Source organism: Phodopus roborovskii, unplaced genomic scaffold (assembly GCF_943737965.1).
Source record: "Phodopus roborovskii unplaced genomic scaffold, PHOROB, whole genome shotgun sequence".
Classification (NCBI taxonomy): Eukaryota; Metazoa; Chordata; class Mammalia; order Rodentia; family Cricetidae; genus Phodopus; species Phodopus roborovskii.
This window is the reverse complement of record NW_026126411.1, coordinates 70,756-90,512: the sequence shown is the minus strand read 5'-3', so window position 1 is coordinate 90,512 and position 19,757 is coordinate 70,756. Positions and strand designations below refer to the sequence as shown.

General features: G+C 46.9%; 1 protein-coding gene across 1 annotated transcript in view; it reads left to right on the top strand.

Moving 5' to 3' along the window:
• Ube2ql1 (ubiquitin conjugating enzyme E2 Q family like 1) overlaps positions 1-12,184 on the top strand; it is a 36,673-nt gene extending 24,489 nt beyond the window's left edge. The window contains 2 exon segments of the mRNA XM_051182709.1: positions 11,824-11,848; positions 11,851-12,184. Coding sequence (XP_051038666.1) covers positions 11,824-11,848; positions 11,851-11,954 — 129 coding nt within the window. The 3' untranslated portion in view covers positions 11,955-12,184.
• The last annotated feature ends 7,573 nt before the right edge of the window (positions 12,185-19,757 follow it).

The following is a 19,757-nucleotide window of genomic DNA, read 5'->3' as shown; positions in this document are numbered from 1 at the left end:
GTTTGTGGCAACACTCCTTGGTCCCTTCAGGGTAAGGCATTGCCTTCAACCCACTTGCTAATGGCACTGTTTTCTCAACAGGATAACATAGTTGGGATTTGTAGTAGTAACCCCACTTGTCCTTGTTAGATGTTTCCCTGCCATCAGTAAGTAAACCAGTGATCCCCTCCAACTCCAGGAGAGTCTAAGGCAGCCACACTGCTAAGCCCTTAGAGCAGTGGCCAGCACTGATGCTCAAGTTTCTAGATCCTTGACAATTTAGTCTCTTCTGGGTCATCAAGGGCATCAAGGTGGATCTACCTCACATACCCACATCCCTCAATGTTGTGTCAGACTGCCCACCTTCACCCACCTACTTAGACTCACTAAACCCCACTACCTGAGCTCAGCTCTGGTCATGAACTCCTCTGGGTCATGCTGATGTAGAAGCAGACACTGCAAGACCATGACAAGAATTCTCAATAATCACCTGAAGCCCAGCCCTTCGTGCTAAATTAGACCTGTAGCAACCGCCGTCACTGTGAGGGGACAGAAGCGAATGCCTATGGAAGCCACCCTGTGTCCCTCACCCAGGATAGCGATGGCTGCCCCAGGCTTGCTGTCTTGCCCGGAAAGTGGAGTACTCCACTAGACAGGTTGGTAACGCTACAGACTTTAGATACACAGCCCCCCAGGAAGTTTCTCCAGCTTCTTTTTAAGTGAGGCACTAAAAGGAGATACTTTGAGAAGAAAATTGATCATTTGGACCTTTAAAATGCCCACTGTGAGAAAGGGAGAGTGATGCGTCTGGAAGGAGTGGCAGTTGGGTAAGTGTTAAGGACGGAAGCTGTAAATGTCATGTCCCTGAACATAGTGGTAAACTGAGGACCAGGAGGGCTGTCTGTCCATAGAGTGTGGGCAGCTCTGTAGAGACCACCCCCACACAACATTCGCTGTGCTTCCCAGAGGTTCAACGCTTCTCCATAATGAGTTTGGTTCCCCTGATAGTGTATGAAAAGTCACACCTGGGACACTGTGCTCTGTCACTGTGCCTCAGGGCCTGGTGGGCTTCAGCCCAGCAAGTGTGTGCATATGTGTAATGGCTGAGATTCAATTTCCTGTCCTCGTGGACACATTTGGTAAAATACATGAAGTAGACGTCCTTATAGCCTTGTTGCTGTGTTTTTATACCAAGGACAAACTATTCTAAGAAAGTAGTGAGTGTTTTATGTGGTGTGTGCCCAGATCATAACGTTTTTCTCATTCCAATTTTCCAGAAAACATATCTCAAGTTAGTGTTATTTGTTTAATGCCATGACTCTCTCCCCATCTGCAAGCGCCGTGCTGTGATAGGCAATGTGAACTTTTCTCTGGCGTTACAAGTCCTGTTGCTTAAAGAACAGACCACAGCCATGAAATGTCACAGCAAGTGCAAAGGCAAACCTGTGCCCCAAGGTTGAAAGCCATCTGCAGAGTGAATTCCAGGCCCGCTGCCCTGGCTGCCTGAGAAATACTGTTCTCCTTCTTGGTGCATTTATTTTTCCAGAACAAACCATTTTTCTCCAAATCGTGGCATTCTGCGAGCAGGGGGAGATATCAGAGGGAAGTTGCCCTCTCTTCTGGGGCACCAATCCTCGGCACTCTCTGCTGCCACATTATCCAGGGGTATCTTGGTACCCCTGATTTGGGAGGAGTTTCTCTTCAAGAACACTGCCTGTTTATTATCTGTGCCAAAGGAACCAAATAACAGGAACTATGAAATAAAGAAATGTTCCGATTGATCGATGGTGGAGAGAGATCAAGGCAATGGCAGCTAACATGGGGAGAGTTTGGGGTCACAGACAAACATAGTGATGCATGGGGGACAGTGGGCCTTGTCAGTGTCAGGCTTTCTGTAGGGAAAGGGCAGAAATCAGGGAGTGTGAAAGGTGAGTAACTTTTATCACATCGTGTCTCCCTGGAAACCATCTGCTCGGCTGTGCCTATCACGGAGGGGGCTGTCCTCCCTGGGGACAAAGATGGTGTAGCCCCTTCCACAGTGTGGAAGCTAGCCATGGGTCCATACATTTTTATGCGATGTGCTAGGAAAGCCCCTGTGTGAGACAAGGACCTTCGAGAACAGATGGAGACGCCTGTGACATCATGAGCTTGCAGCAGGTGTGTAGCCACGAACTGGAATGAGCAAAGTTGTCCCCAGGCCCAACAGGAGAACAGGAGTGAGTCTGAGTCTGGATGGGTACAGGCCCCTGTAGCACTGGGGAGATGGAAGCTTGATTCCACTGTCAGAATGCATCCCGCGGAGATGGAAGATGTGGTAATCTAAGGAAAACCTATCACTTGGGGAAGAATGTGGGACAAGATCTGAAGCAAGGGGCCAAATTGACTTGGAAAATACCATCGTTCCTTGACAGTCACTCGCAGAGGGTACAGTCACATAGAGTCATCTTCGACTAGGGGCAGAAGCCTTGGTGACAGCAGTGACACACTCTCATGGGCCTAAGTCTGGGCAAAAGATGCTTTAAATGCAGAAATACCGATGTAACATAATCTGTAGGTCTACCCATGAAAGTAAGGTGGGCGTATAAGGGTATTTCTGTAGCTGCCGTATAGAATCTAGAACTATAAAAGAGAAAACACAGGAGGGGTTCTGTATCCCAGCTTGACCCATAAAAAGCAGTGTCTAAAAACAACAAAATGAAGGGGGCTGGGAATGTTGCTCAGGTAGTAGAGTACTTGCCCGTCACACACAAGGCCCTAGGTCTAACTTCCAGAATCCATACCTATAGTTCCAGTAATTGGGAGATGGAGGCAGGAGGGTCAGTCAGGGTCGTTCCTTACTTCATTTTGAGTTTGGGTCTAGACTGAGCTACATGGAGCTCAATCAATCAACCCACGGATAGGAATATAGCTCAGTTGTACAGTGCTTACCCAGCATGTATGAGGCCCTAGGTTCAATTCCTGGCACAGCACAAAATAAATATTCAAAACGGTGCCAATCACTCCTTATTGTGGAATAAGACAGCCCCTAGCACGGTGTTGACTGTCAACCCGATGCAGCCTAGAGTCACCTGAAAAGTCTCCGCTGGGTAAATATGTCTACTAGGCTGGTCTGTGGGCATGTCTATGGAGACAGATCTTGATTGTGAATTGCTGCAGCAGAGTCCCGCCCACTGTGACATCACCATTCCCTGGGAAAGTGGCCCTGGCGGGCTGGCTAAGCATGAGCTGGAGAGCAAGCTAGCAAGCAGGGTTCCTCATGGTTTCTGCTTCATGTTCTCGCTTGTGTTCCTGCCCTGATCCACTCAGTGACAGAGTGTGACCTGGAAGCATGAGCCAGACAAACTATTTCCTCCCCGTGTTTTATCACAGCAAAAGAAAGAAGCTAGAGCAGGTAATCTCCGGGAAGACGGGGAAGGCCAGAAATGGCAATAAAGGCAGGGTTGATGCCTTAGCAAGCTTGAGGCTTATGCGTAGTGGGGATATAATGAGGTACAGGCTTGAGGCTCCAGACTAAAAAGGGGGTGTTACTGAAGACAGGAGAGAGCTGCCTACGGAGGAAGTCATGGAGAAGCCAGGGAAGGAAGCGTGTGGGAAGTGGGTGTCACTGCATCGCCTGTCCTCTGTTCTATGGGCCACCCTAGTTTCACAGCCAAAGATCCCATTGTGACAATCTGGAGTGGTGTTCCGAGTTGTGTGGCCTTCAGCACCTCACTGATCCTTCTGTGTCTCTGTTACTCCACATGTATAGAAGGGCACTGAGCCCAATTGCTAGGGTGTCCCACCATGTCTATGTTGCTGGACTTTTCTTGTCCCGACAGGTCCAACTGCTTCAGCCCCAAGTGAATACACAGAGACTTTTATTAATTATTAAACTGGGGCTTCTTATTGGCTAGCTCTGTCTTAATCATTAACCCATTTCTATTAATCTAAGTATTTCCATGTGATCTTGGCTTACCAGAGAGTGCTCGACCTGTTACTCCTTTGGTGGCTACATGGCGTCTCTTTGAGCTCTCTCTCTCTATCTATCTCTCTCTATCTCTGCTCCCCTTTCCCAGAGTTCTCTTTGACTCCCAGTTCCACCTATCTTCTTGCCTCTATTAGCCAAACAATGTTCTATTCATCCACCAATAAGAAACACATATACAGAAGGTCAACCCCCATCATATCTAATGTGCTGCAGACATCCTGATAGCAGTGTCTAGCACATGGTGGCTCCTGTGTACCTGTCTACCTACAGTGATTTCTTACTGTCTCTCCACTATGTTAAAATAAACAGTACTGGACCCAACCCTGAGGACCCAACTGCTCAAGCAGAAGTGGCTAGTAATTCTCAAAACACCTACTTTAAAATGATCATCTGATACCGTGCACACTTTTAGCACAAGTGTTGCTTTTTCTGTGCTCGAGTCCTCCAGCAAAATACCATCTGCTTCAGTGCAGACTCAACATTGCTAGAACTTTCTTCAGAATGGAAAGGAAAATGATGCTCTGTGTTTTTGAGAATCCATAAAGCATGCCTTTGGCACTGCCAGTGGCTGGGGAATTTTTAAGTCACTGTTAAATAAAGCACCTTCACTTTAAAGATTCTCAGTGAACACCATCAAAACCAGTGATGGTTTGTCCTTCCATGAGGTTTCACAAAATTAAGAGTATACCTGAATCCATAAACTGCTTAAGAACTGGGAAAATATTTGGGACTGGCTTAGATAATCTGTGATCACGTATGACTTCTCGGTGAGGTTCTGATAAGGACATGTTTCCTATTGTGTGAAATGACTTTGCATTGAGATGTAGTTCTCTTGCCTTGCACTAAAGAGCTGGATTCTTTAAAAAAAAAAATGGTCTATGATGCTCCTATTGTGGGGACCATAGTCTGCCCATTGCATTCACTCATTCATTCATTCATTATTTCCTGTGCTTATTATTTCAACTGGAGGCCTCCTTTGCCAGGCTGATGAGTAGGAAGCCCCATGCATTGTGCTTTCCCAATGTCTCTCACTGCCACCAGAGACTCTTCAGATGACAGTGACTTGTCCAGTTCTTGGGAGCTCTAGGCTGCCCACTTAGGGTCCCTTCATGGATAAGCTGCACTTTCTGTTAAAGAAACATATTTCTTCCTAAATGCAGCAACCACTAAAACAATCGAAAGAGAGTGCTCAAGCTTTGAAGGGTTGTAGCTCAAATAGCCATCTGCACCAGTTAAACTTTCCTTGTCTCTGTGGTCAGATACCTGACACAAGAAGCCACCTGGGGGAATAAGGGTTTATTCTGGCTCATGGGTTGAGAGGACTAAGCCCATCCTGGAAGGAAAGGCATGGCAGAGCAGCTCCTTGAAGGAGGGAGCACCTCAGTAGAACCAGGAGGCGGAGACAGGCCTTGATCTAGAACAGCCTTAGTTAGGGCGTGTCTCCAGCAACCCACTTCCTAATTATTCCACCCCAACCTGGGGACAATGTTCACGTGTATGGGCTTGTAGGGTGTTTGCTATCCAAACACCTTCACACATCTAAGGCTCCTTGAGAGCTGGCCCTGTGGGTGATTTTGGGTCACATGACCTGTGTATCCTTACTTGCCCTCCCCATGGATCACAGAAGTTCACCACCATGGGAATTTTTGACACACGCGACAGGAAGAGCACTAGGGCCAGGGGAGAGTGACTTCTGAGGGGCCTGTGGTCCACCAGAGAGTGGAGGCTGGCCCCTTCTCTCCCTCACATCTGTCCTGTGCACCCTCTTCACGATAGTTGTTCAGATTCTAGGTGTGAGAGCCAATCCAGCCATCCCTACCCCTTCAGCCTGGAATTCTGATGTACATCCCAAACCCAGCCAGTACAGACTTAGTCCCTGGCCCTGGGAACTCATCTTCTCCTTAAGCTATTCTGTTCTCCTGTCCCCAGTGCTCTGGCCCCGATCCCTGCACACATGTGTCTTGTTGGGCCGACACAGTGTTCTCTCTAACCTTGTGCTCTTCCGGGCCTGACACTGCATCCCACTAAGATTAGATGCTGCTGGGGCCTGGAGCTCCCTTCTGTGTGCCTTTTCTGTGACTGGATAGCTGGTTTCTTTGAAGCCATCTTACCAGCATTGTGTCTTACCTGCCCTTTTGGAAACTTACAAATGCTTAGGATTTGCTTTGAATTTCCAACCTTAAAAGAAAGTCTGTCCTAGGTAGGCCTCCTTTCAAGTTTCCAGGCACCCAGTGTCCCTATTCTGCAAGCCAGGAGCCTGTGCGGTTTCTGTATCTCCCCCAGGGAGTCCTGTGACAGAAAAGAAGGCTAGGGAAGGGTTACCTGGGCTTGGAAACTGTGCTGAAGTACAAGGTTCCTGGATGCCTTACATCTGCAATTGCAGTTCCAAAGCTTTTGAAAGTAAGGCTCAGCTCTGGAGATCAGAAAAAAATGTTCAGGATCCCAGAAATTCTACAGGAGGTACCTGAAAACATCAATGTACATCAAAACTCACAAGCAAATGGAACACAAATACCAAATGGGGTAATTATAAGTAAAGACCTATGGAAGTGAGCAGTACAGAACTTAGGTGCTAATGTTAAACAGTTACAGTGAAACTAGATAATCAGATAACTAGAAATTAGATAAGGTAGTGCGGGTCCTGTTTGCCTGAAGGCAGTTTTATAACCAATAACCTAAGTCATAATATACGCACTTTAAAAGACAGAATGTTTGTGACATTTTAAAAGAAGGCAAACTGACATTGCCTTAAAGGACATGGACAACATGATAGCTTGACAATAAAACCCATTCACTGCTTTTGCATACTAAATCTTTTTGGAAGCCCTGCATTTTCTAATAGGACCATGATGGTTATTTTGCAGACAATGAAACTGAGAGCAACCCACAGTCACGAGCTGAGGGAGTGCTGGATTGAGGACCTGAAATGGAAGCAGTTGAATTCTACCCCTCCCCCATTCGGTGCACGTAAGCATGCATAAGCATGCACACATGTGTGCGTGCGTGCACCACACCGCCTAAAAATTCCATGTGTAAGCCCACAGAGCATCTGGCCATGGCTTCCGAAGTACAGCAGTCTATTTCAAGCCTTTACTTGGGGCTACATTTCAAATCTAATTCCAGCACCACCAAGAAAAATCTCTGGGGACACAGGAACCATGGCACCTTCTCGCTTATGTTTCTGGCTGTGAGCATTGCCTTTAATGGCCAAGCCTTCTCTCCAGCCCCACATCATTCCCTCCTCCCCTCTCCTTTTCCAAAGCTGGGCTGGAAGATGGTTAGGATATGATTCAGCCCAGCAGCCAGCAATGTTCCCACTCCAGGGACAAGGCCACCAGTATCTGCTGAACATTAAGGAAGAGCCCAGACCCCTTTGCTTGGCCCTAAGCCAGATAGCAGTTGTTAGTGACTGTTCTCCCAGGACATTTTTTTTTTGACATTGTTTGAACAAGAACACTGTCATAAAGGGAGGGATAGATGCTGGCCAACCAGGAACAGAGAGGGAAGGGGAATGGGGAATGGGGAGGACAGAGATGGAAGGGAGAGCAGGTGGGAGGTGCTCACTTAAAAGAGAAAGCTTGCACATGAGTACAGAGTCCTTACGCAGCCTCATAATACATTATGTAGCCATACAACGCAGGGCCCTTTGAGCTGTCTAAGTATCTGTCTGAATGCCAGTGTGTGGTGTGTGTATCCTGCCCATTGCCAGGGGGCAGGGTTAGCATAATGCCTGAATCCTTGCACCAGCACCTAGTGGAATGAGGCCAGGCATGGTGTTTATATCTACTCTGTACAGAATAACCTTCATCAGACTTATTCCGCCCAAGTGTCACTAACACCAACTAAGCCACAACACACTTGCACCCTCATCGTGTCCACATGATGGTCCTAAAGCTCTAAAAGGTGGCATTGCTTTTCCTTTTTAAAGCCAGTGCCCAGCATACTGAATGAAGGAAGCCACCAGGCAACTGAAGGTGGCTCTGACAACTGCAGGTCAATGCGCAGGTAGACACGATGGAGACGTTGCAAAGTTAGAGAGGACCAGTCTTTAGAGTCACCTATTAGCCTGTTAGCTGCTAAGACATGGGGATGTCTTCTTGTTTAATCACATGTCTGTTCTCCCCCTCCCCACAAAAGCCAGAGCTAGGTAGGCAAAGTATTTGCTGTGTGTGAGCATGAGTCCCCAAGCTTGACATCCAGAATCCATGAGGAAAAGCATGGGAGGTGGGGGGGGGGGCGTGCTTATGATCCTAGCACTGGGAGGGGGCATGCTTATGATCCTAGCACTAGGGAAGCAAAGACAGGAGGATTGCGGGATTCACCTGCCAGCTTAGCCTATTCAGCGAATTCCAGATAAAGTGAGCAATTATGTATCGAAATATGAGGTGGGTGGTACCTAAGGAGTGACACCTGAGTTTGACCTCTGGCCTCTGCACAAGTATGTACACACACACACACACACTTACACACACACACCTACACACACTTCCACACACACCTACACACACACACACTTCCACACACACCTACACACACACACACATCTCCACACACACACCTCCACACACACACACACACCTACACACACACACACACACACACACACACACACACAACTACCTTTTCAAGCATCCAGCAAAGCAAGATTAAACTAACAGCACACCTAATGGTTTTGTTTCAGAGGTGCAGGCCCAGCTCTTGTGTTCCTATTAACCCTCTTTTTCATCACGGTGGGGCTGAACCCTTAAAGGTAGAGGAAGCAAATACTACATTTCCCTGGCATCACGTTAACAACCTATAGCTCCAGAGAGAGAAAGAGCACCAGGAATGTTGTCATAGACTCTGCAGAATAACACTAAGTTCTCATAGTGAAGGAGGAGGAGGAGGAGTCACATCCAGTGACACTCTCGTGAAATACAAGTAAAGATAGTTGAGAAGAAGTGAGAGTTATCCAAAAGGACTATCTGAGTCTAGACTCGGGTTATCATGTGGAAACAGGTGGGTGCTGTGAGAATGAGCCAGACAGTCCTTAATTGTATCTCCTTCACAAGTCTTGGTGTTGCCAACTCATTTTCTTGTCTCAGGGAATCTGTAACAAGTGCTTAGGTAACATTTCTTGTTGCTGCTACAAAAGTTCTGACAAACCTAATTTAAGGAAAGGTGGGTTTATCTGAACTCACAGATCCAGGGTACAGCCTATCACTGCAGGGAGTCATGCCAGCAGGAGCGTGAGGCAGCATCAGCACCACATCCCATGCTCCATGATGAAGCAGGGAAGGATGAAAGCTGGCTGCTCGGCAGCCTTTCTCCTTGTATTCAGTTTGGGACCCCAGCTGGTGGAATGTTGCCAGCCACACTCAGGGAGAGTCTTATCATTCAGCTAATGCAATCTGGGCACACCCTCTTGCAGACTCAGCAGTGGCCACAGGATGTGTGGGAGAGGGGTATACTCTCTCTGTCTCGTGGCACTGCAGGACACATCGTGAAAACAATGTAGCCACCTGGCAGAACTGGGGAAAGAAATAATGCCTCCAAAACCTAATGTGACCTGTGTAACGCCTACATGGTCCATCTGAAGCAGCCAGGCAGTGTGTACTCGCTGCAGGGCCGAGAGCCTCTCACGGGCTAGCTTGGTGGAAAGAAGGCATTGAGCTGCTGGCTCCTAACAGCCTCTCTCCTGCCATCAAATTGACTTCGTACTGGACTCTGTGTTCATGATCCTCCCGGAAAGAGAGAAAAGCAACAAAGGGCCACTTGTTCTGCCAGCGGTTTGTTGGTTGTATCTTCTGACAGTTGGGACTTTCACAAAGAATGGACAAAGTTTGTGTTCATGACAAAGCCATGAATGTTCTATAATTACTGCAAGCCTGTTTGTCTGGGTGCTTTAATTCAGAATTCTCAGTCAGACCACCAGTCATCAGTACTGTACAAAGGGATGGCAGAGACGGTTAAAATACTCACATTGTCCAAAACTGTCTGCTCTCATGGGTGTGTAAACCAACTTCCCTGCACAAATACCTTCCCCTATGTCTGATGCCAAAGCTTTGGACTTTGAGCTCAGCCACAGCTGTCCGAGTTCTAAATCTTGGTGTCCCCTTGTTACAGGGTATAACCACCCTTCATAATGTATGAAAGTATGTAATTTAAGCATGGGCTCATACCCTGGCGAGACTTGGGGACATCATTACCAGTATCAGGCAGCTGGCTACCTCCCCTCCCCTCCCGTCCCTTCTCCCTTTGAAAGCTCACATGGTCAGACTGGAAGTCTTTATAAAGGGTGTCAAGTGTCCTGGATAGCAGGGACATAGCAGTAACCCAGAGAGTACTGGAAGTGGAGCCATTGGATATGCAGAGCACCTCTCCCCCGGTTTCTGCCTTGTGAATAAGAAGGCTCCATTGAACTGGAAGTACAAGCTCTGAATTCACACGTGCAAGCTGCCCGTCCATCCTCAGGTTTCTCGATCCCAGCGCCACTGGCCAAAGATTCAGAAGCCAGTCCAGCATCTCTCACTCAGTTTATCAGAGCAAGCTAGGGTTGCAGCAAGCTTCCAGCCTCTGGTCCAACAGCCTGAGTAGATGCCACTCTCAGTGCATGCATGGGTGGTGAAACAGGGCTGTGGTGTAGTTTGAAGACCAGACTCCAGTTAAGATTCAGTACATGCACACAGTTGCACTGAGATATCAGTGTAGCAACCCAGGAATGCAGAGACCTGTTCGTTTACCAAGAAGTAGTGGGCAACTGGATGCTGGAACTCGCTGGCTGATGGAGGGCAGCTGTGTCTTTGGGGGTGTTTGGGCCCTGCCTGTATAGACTGTGTGCATGGTTGCTCAAAGAGAGAACTAAACACTAGGAAAACATGGTTAGGAGTAAGCAAGCACGTCCACAAGGCCACAGGGGACAACTCAGGTAATCAGTCACTTAAGAGGCTAGATGACTAGGAGCCTCAGCAGGCTTATCCAGTAAGGGCCCACTGCCATCCCAGCTTCTGGTGACAGCCCACAGGCTCTTGGATATATGTTTGTCTTGATTGTGACACCTCTTTTCTCATTTCTCACCATCCAGCAGGCATGTCCCCACATTTGCCTTCGGGCTGCATGTATTAGCTATGAATTAGGCCCCGCATGGAAGCATAAACTTACATTCTTTTTGTTACTAAGTCACATGGTTTTTAAGGGTGAACTTTGTAGATGAGAACATGTTACATATCAAATGGTTGAACACACCCAGCCTCTCTTCAGAGTTGTCTCAGACACCTTAAGATGGACCAGGTCCTCTGGCCCACAGCACGACCCGGTCTCCAGCCATTCAGAACACACACAGTCTTTCTGAGGGGGTGACTCTGACCTCTGACCCCCACCTGCCTCCCAACCTGTATAATGCATGAAGTGACAGGAGGTCACTAACTGCTTCCAAGCTTAGATTTTAAATTTTAGTTTTTAATTGATGGCATTGTGAATGCGCAGTATACACATCTGTGTGTGAATGTATTTATTATCAAAGGAAACCCAGAAGTTACACTTGAAGCATTCCAGTAAGAAGGCTCTGGATCCTTCAAGTGTATTCTCAGGAATGAAGGGAGTCTGCCTCCCAGCCTCACAGACTGAAATAGTTTGGATAAAGCTGGAGCTGTGGTTTTGGGGGAAAATACCTACACCCCCAAAAGGCTTACAGTCCCAGACTCCCCAGTATGATCCCCATAAAAGCTGTGACACCCCATATCTGTTCCGTGAGAGTGCCACGTAGTCCTTGCTGGGGGTCAACACCTCTCCTGCATTCAGACATCAGAAATGCCCACCGTATGTTCCTTCAGCAAGCCTTTTCAGAGACAGTCCATCTGCTGAGACTCTAACCTGGTGTCTTTCTCCATCTCACACAGGGACGGATCTGCAGAAAAGCTGGCAAGTCAAAAAGTCCTTCAGCCGCAAGGAAGCCGAAGCAACCTTTAAGAGTTTGGTGAAGACTCATGAGAAATATGGCTGGGTCACCCCGCCCGTGTCTGATGGCTGATGACTGCACGAACCCTAGACGCTTGAGCTGCCCGTCCACACTCCACCCTGCCATCTCCTCCCACCGCTGCTCATCTTCTACCCTTTTCTACTCCAGCCAGAACTGTGTCCTGAATGCAAAGGACACGCTTAAGTTATTTATGAACTGATGTGTTTACAGAGAGAAAGAGAGAACTGTTCGGGATTATGTTTCCATAATAAATGACCGTCTCTAAGTCACTTTAGAACAAATGTCGAGATGATGATGTTTCCCAGGCCCCGCATCCCCCACCCCCTCTGCCCACCTGTCGCATTGCCCTTAAGCTTCTTTCCTCAGCGGCAGCAGCTCAGAGCGGTGGGTGGGAATCTCAGTGCCCCGCCCACCTCATTTCCATGTACAAGGCGCTGTTCCCAAGTCAGGAGCACCGCACACCACTGAGCCCCTCTGGCCCCTGTTTGCCGCGCTCTGTTTCTGTTTGTCTTCCTGGCAGGTCGACATCACTTGGAGATGTGTCTTTTTTTCTTTCTGTGGCCTGTGGTCTGCTGTGATGACATTCAGACCTCATTCATGCTCTGACTTTTGGCTCATGAAAAACACAAATCTAACATTGCCAGGTTCTAGTGCTGATTTAGAACTACAACTGCCACTTGATTAAAACGGTCTCCCGCGCTTACCTTGCTGTGCTGCTGTTCACAGATAAATCAGTGCCATGTGAGAGGCAGGAGGTGCTGCAGCCATCGGGGGGTTCGGAACATAAGGTGCATCCCCCAGGGGCTCAGTGCGGCAGACTAGCCAGGGGAACATTCTCTTCAGATGTTAGGGAATGCTCTGACAACCATGCGGCTGTGTGCATCTCCTCTCAGCCACCAAAAGACATTTGCCCATTTGCTGAGGTCATCGGACTCATTTTGTCTTCCCTGCTAGCAACAGGAGACACCAGAACTGCCAAAGGACAACAAGTGACACAAGGAGTACTTGCATGACCCGGTCTGATACTTCACCCACTAGTCACTTGTGTGTCCCTGAGGTTGAGGCAAGAGCGCCCTCACTGTGGTGTAAATGTCCTGTTATTTAATCGCCCCACACTTTCATTTTGCTCTTCTGTTAAATCACCTAGAACTTTCTAAGAAACCCCATGAAACGAGATGATGTTTATGATGACATGCAGAAAGAGGCAAAAATGTTCATTCCAAGTGGAAAATCTTATTGGACACATTTTAAATAAAACCATGCATACCTGACACCCAGCCTCCAGAATCAATTGTCGTGACCTAGCCTTCTACTAGAAGTCAGTCTGCCTGCCTTCTTTCCTTCCTTCCTCCCTCCCTTCCTTCCTTCTTTCCTCCCTTCCTCCATCTTCCTGTCTTTCTGTCTGTATGTGTGTATATCTCTTTTAATGTATGTAGATGTTTCGCCTGTATGGATGTCTGTGCATCACATGCATACCTGGTACCTTCAGAAACCATTAGAGGATATCGAGTCCCCCTGGACTCACAGGTCCAATTGAGCCACCATCAGGTGCTAAGAATCAGACCCAGGACCTCTGGAAGAACAGCCCACAGTGCTCTTAGCCACTGAGCCAGCTCTCCAACCCCACTGGAAGTTTTTCATCTGCGTTTAAAGTGTTAATATTTCAGACACTGTCAACACCAAAACACGTGTTGGGCCAACATTTTATAGGATGGAAGCATATCTTAGGAGCCCAGACTTGCAAACACCTGAACAACTAAAATGGTTCCAGGGAGCCAACTAGAACCTTCCCAGCAAGCATGGTTGTATGACTGGCAGGTAGTGCTCAAATGCTGCCACTTCGGTCTTCCAACTATGAAGAGAGAATCAGCTTCTTGAACAGTTTTGGGGGGCTTCTCATTGTACAAAGATACTTGGGGACCCAGAAAAACTCATCTCAAAGGCCAGAGACTGGTTCGTCCCAGTGTGCCTGGGGGCCAACCAAATATACCCCATATTGTCATTTTACTTCCTATCGCTTTTCCTTTTGAGACAAGGTCTCATGTATTCCTAGCTGGCCCTCAATCTCGCTATGTAGGTGAGACTAGCTTTGAACTCCTAATCGCTGTGCCTCCAGCTCCCAAGTGCTAGAATTACAGACATACATCACTTTGCCCAGCGTATTCAGAGCTAGGGCTTGGACACAGCTTCGTGTATACTAGGCAAGCACTCTATCGACTCAGCTACAGCCAGAGCCTTCTTACAACTTTCTTATTCTCCCCAAATATACAAAGCAGCTGCTGTGCTAAAAGGACAAGATACTAAGAGTGCCCTGCCTGCTCAGGTTCCTCCAAAGCAGCCGTGATCAACAGAAACTGGGTAGCAGTAAGTGTGTAGACTTCTCCGTCCTGAATACCGACTTTTGACTCATGGTCTTTGTACCTGTGGCTGTTGGTTGTTACAGTGTTGCTTCAGCTGTGGACCTTGAAGACTTAGGACACAAATTGCTCTTCCGATACCGAGAGGGAAAATCTCTAAACAAGCTCTTTCAGGAAGAGATAGATACACATGCACACCTGGGTGACTGAGTTTTGTTTGTTGAGAATGAAGAATGTTCCCCTCATTGTTCCCAGGTGGACTATTCTAGACTTGGAATCACCCCAATGGCCCTGTTTGACTTCCAGCCACCAAGTGGGAAGGCATCACACTCAACTTGTCTCTTTCTGGCACCTGAAGTTTAATTTATTTTGCATTGCATTTGTGTTATTTTTGTATAAATCTAGGGGGCAAATCAATTATTTGTTTGTTTTAAAATGCCATTTTCAGGTAGTGAGAGGGTTCAGTCAGTGAGGTGTCTGCTATGCGAGCTTGAAAAGCTTCATTCAGATCCTCAAAGCTCACGCTAGAAGCCATGCACAGTAGCATGTGCCTCTAAGTGTGGCCTAGAAGGGAATGGGGCAAAACAGGCAGATCCCCCGAAGCTCATTGGCCAGCCAGTGTCACTGATTAATCATCGAGCTTCAAGTTCACTAAGAGACCTTCTCACAAAACAATAAGGCCAACAACAGTCAAGGACAGACACCAAGCATGAGTCTTTGGACTCCACACAAGTGTGCAATACCACACACACCAAAGTGAGTTTTTAATTAAAATTTTAGAAAGACTAAAATGGGTAATTTTTCAAATTTTGAAAGCAGTAGGAGATCGTTTAAAGTACAAACATTGCTAAGACTCTGTCCTCCAGAAGCCACCTTCCCCGTGGTCTGCGCCAAGGCAGGGCAGTTAGGTGTACCATGTCCACTACATGCTGACCACACTGTTGTGTTCTCGTTGGACATCACTCTACCCCTCTTAAGGTCATGCCTGTTGTGGAGCCCAGTGTGAGAAGGAAGCCTGGCCAGTTCCTGGAATCTCACTTCCACAAAGCTAACAAATTGATCCCCTACAGAAAAAAAGAAGGTGACTGGACAATGGGCATCTTAGCAAGCCTCACATGAGCCCTCTGCTGCTACGCCCACCATACACATACTATTCCTGCAAGAGTCATTTATTAAAGTTCATCATTTTATGATCCAAGGTTTAGTTCCCAACTTTTCAGTTTCTGTGTTTGAGCCATCTACCAAAATTGAACTTCATGGCTTTTAGAGAAATAATTGTAAACCGTTAAAGAAGACCCTGGGTTGCTAGCAGGAAAGCCCGTTTATCCGTAGGATTCTGATGAGTCAATTCACTTCCTGAACCTGGGTTTGTTTCCTCAGGCGCAGTTTCTTAACTAAATGCATATCACATTACACAAAGCTTGGAGGGAAAGCGCTTTGGGACCAAAGTCTAGTGTATGAGCTTGACAGATTCGTCTCACAGCACTGGCAAGGTATGGTGCAGCAACAGGCTATAAGAAGACCATGATTAGAAGCCTAGTAATTAAAAAACAATGCAGTGCTATAATTACATCCCCACATTGACACCCAGTCCTGTGCATTACATCAGCCAGCCACACTGCCTGTCCATGGTACTGGTGTTCTCTCACAAACAGGACGAGTGGGAGTTTGAACTGCGGTCCTGTGGGTAACTCCTAGGAACAGGTGAAGCCAGCTCAGATCATATCACTCAAGTTCTAGATATTTGTGCAAGCCAGACACTTCCTCAGCGGGAGACTTGAACTGAACAAGTGAGGTGTGTGCATGGCTGAGTGAAAGAGAGATCTCCAGTACATATGGAAGAGGCTGTGCCTGTTCCCATCAAGGCTGTGAGCCACACCCTCACTGTCCCCGCGGTGGGTGCTCATAGCTCCTTGCTCGTCTCACCTCCAAGGACTTTGTTCATAGACCTCATCTCAGAGGCTGTCCAGCATGGCACGGGAAGCTGCTCTGTGTGTAGGGATTGACACCAGTATCGCAGCAGAGCCCTTCTGACAGTATATTGATATATTATTTATGATTTACTAAGGCTTGCCTGAGGATTCAGAAAGCAAAGTCAGCCTCAAGCTACAGAGAACAGGCAGTTGTGGCAGTGGTGATACACATCTTTAATCCCAGCAGCCATAAGCTAGGAGGTGGTGGTACACACCTTTAATCCTAGGACTCGAGATTAAGAAGTAGACAGATCTCTGTGAGTCCAAGGCCAGCCAGATCTAAACAAGAGTGAATCAGTCTAAAAGAGAATTATAGCTCCCACCTTTAATCCCAACATTAGGGAAGTATATAAGATAGAAGGAGAGGTATTCGTTCTCCAGCCACGCTGAGGAGAAGTTACAGTCTGAGGCTTGGTGAGAGCTCGTGGAGACAGGATCAGCCCATTCAGCCTGAGGTAGAGGTAAGAGCTAGTGCCAGCTAGTGCCTTTCTGGTATTCAGCTTGAAGCTTGAACCCCAATATCAGTCTCTGGGTCATTTATTAATTCGTGTTACATGACAGCATGTGGGATTAGCTCTGTGAGGAAATAGAACTTGTGTCCCAATGGTGTGACTGTGACCATTACGTCTCCTTGATGCACTCCACAGAGAGTCAAGGCTGTGGCTTCGCCAAAATCGACTGAGTCAAAGCCAAGGTCATCCTGCTGTGGCTTCCTGCAACTTGGTGGTACTTCTCGTGAGACCACTTGACAGTTCACGTGGGCATATGTGAGTACAGACATTTTCCCAACACTAGATCAGTACAGAATCCAGGCTTCCATGGTGTCTGGGAAACATCCGGGGGAGGCTACTCCATGCTAACACAGTTGGGTACATGGGTGGAGCTTCCCCTATTGCAGCTTTGGGAATCCGCCGTGGAGGACTTGGAATTACAGTTCTGCATTTATTTGTTTGTTTGTTTCTGTTTTACTATGTTCTGACCCACTATTTTTTTTTACAGCCTTTGACTCTCACAATATTAAGTATCACTAAACCCTAGCACCCATCTAACCCACAGCATGTGGCCAATGAAAGCCGAAAAGTGTTGACATTTGGAAAAATAATGAGCTAGTTTAGCTTGGGAGTTAAGTGTGCTGGCCAAACAGATGAAATCAGGGGTCTCTAAGAGAGTGCAGATCCTAGAGGAAGCAAGATTGTAGTCAAGACCATAACACTCTGAACAAAATCAGAAGGGACCAAGGGGTTATGCTGGCTACTTTTATGTCAACTTGACACACACTAAAGTTGCCTAAGAGGAGGGACCCTCAATTAAAAAAAAAAAAAAAAAAGTCTCCATGAAATCTTGCTACAGTCAAACCTGTAGGGCACTTTCTTAATTAGGACATGATGGAGGACATGATGGAGAACAACCAGGTCCATGTGGGTGATGCCATGCCTGGGCTGGTGGTCTTGGATTCCATAACAAAGCCATAGGGACCAATCCAGTAAGCAGCACCCCTCCATGGCCCCAGCATCAGATCTGGCCTCCAGGTTCCTGCCCATTTGAGTTCCTGCCCTGACTTCCTTCAGTGATGAACAGTGAGACTGAAGTGAAAACCAAGTAAACCTTTTCCTCCCCCAACCTGCTTTTTGGTCATGGTGTTTTGCCGCAGACATAGTCACCCTATCTAGGGCAGGGGTCAAGCATAATGGCTTCTTGGGTCTCTGAGGCGTACACTGTGGGATGGAGAGCACTTTGCCACTCCCCCTGCAGAGGTGGGACATCCCTGCTTGGTAGCCCTGCAGCCAATTTGTGTCACTACATCTTCGGCAATAGCTGGTGGTGACATGAGATTGGCTGAGATCAGAGCTGCCCTAATCTTGCTGCTTGGTTTGACAGAGTCGCCATTGTGACAGTGGTAGAATGGGGTGCTAGCTAAATGTCATAGTTTCCTGAGAACTTTTAAACCAGCCCCCACAATTCACTCTTGACACTTTAGTGATTATTCCTTTCTAATATATTCTGCCGTCCTCAGAAAACAAAATGCATGCAACCCTAAAAGACAGAAGGAAGTGTCACTGGAAAATGGTTAGTGCATGTGTGTATAAACCTACCCCATCCTCCAGGGGGAAATGACAATTTTTTTAGAAAGCAAGCCTTTCAAATCAATAAATGAAATGTCTGTGCCTGGATCATCTGTTACGGCCCTGGTGTTCTCTGCCTGGCAGTAGTAGGGATTTCTTCGGGCTTCCCTGTGTGTCATCCTCTGAGATGTGTTGGGGCGGCTTTCTGCTGTGTCATGCCCTTGGGTTTTCTGTGCTTTGACTTCCTTGTGATTTGCTAAGTGGAAACTCTGCAGCACGTACGGGTCTGCTCTGTACAAATGGATGAAATATAACTGAGCTGAGTCTAACAGAGCATCCACTGAGGTGAAGGGCTTTTTTCTTCATGCACAATCTCATTGTAAAGATGCCTAAACATTTTTTTTCTAGATAGCTTGGAACAGTTTCTCAATTTCTGAAATATTGTGCTTAGCACAAGACATAGCTCACAACAACAGCACTGAATTACAGAGACGGTGCTTCTGAAGACTTGGGGCACAGCAATTCTGAAAGTGGCAGTTTTAAAATAAGCATAAGTTATTTAAAAGGCACTTTGGCTCATTTTTACATTGGTATATGTCAAGTCAGGTTTTATTTTAAACTCCTTAATGGAGGGGTTTCTTAATCTTTGACAAAATTCATAGTAGGCTAGGCTTTTTTTTTTTTTTTCTTTTTACTAATAATGAGCTTCTTCTTCCTTCTTCTCTTCTTCTTCTCCTTCTCCTCCTTCTCCTTCTCCTTCTCCTTCTCCTCCTTCTCCTTCTCCTTCTCCTTCTCCTTCTTCTTCTTCTCCTTCTCCTTCTTCTCCTTCTTCCCTGAAAGCAGCCCAGACTGGTCTTTACCTCACTCCTGGGTAAAGAATAACTTTTAAAACCTGGTTTTGGTCACTTACAAATGGCTTTTCAGGACCGGTTCCTATAATTTTGAGTGTCAAGCCCAAGTATTCTAAGCAGTATGTGTAAGCATTTCCATAATAAGTATTTCTTTTTGTTTCCTTTTCTTGTATTTGCTAGGACCCACCATTTCTCACTTCCACGGACAGCACAGTGAGGGGGATGTGGTCGCAGGAGCATGCAGTCTTACAGGAACAGACGTTAAGTGTAATTGATTTTTCTAATCTGATTTTACTTAAACATGGTCAATTACTTTCCCTTGTCACTAAAACATTACATTATGTCAATCCAAAAGCCAGGTCTAAATCTAACTTCAAGGGACATGTCAAGCTAAAACTTTCCAAAGTCATATTCCCTTTCAAATGGCATTAGCAATTTGCCAATAGTTGTTCTTACTTTGGCCAAATCCTATGTGATATGTGGATGCACACATGGCTTGTGTGGTTTTAAATAATATTTCCAGTTAGCAGACAAAGCAATGGGTTCATTACAGCATTTTCCCAGTGTATGTCCTTACGTGATGTCCCTCTGGCTCACTCTGGTTCGAGCC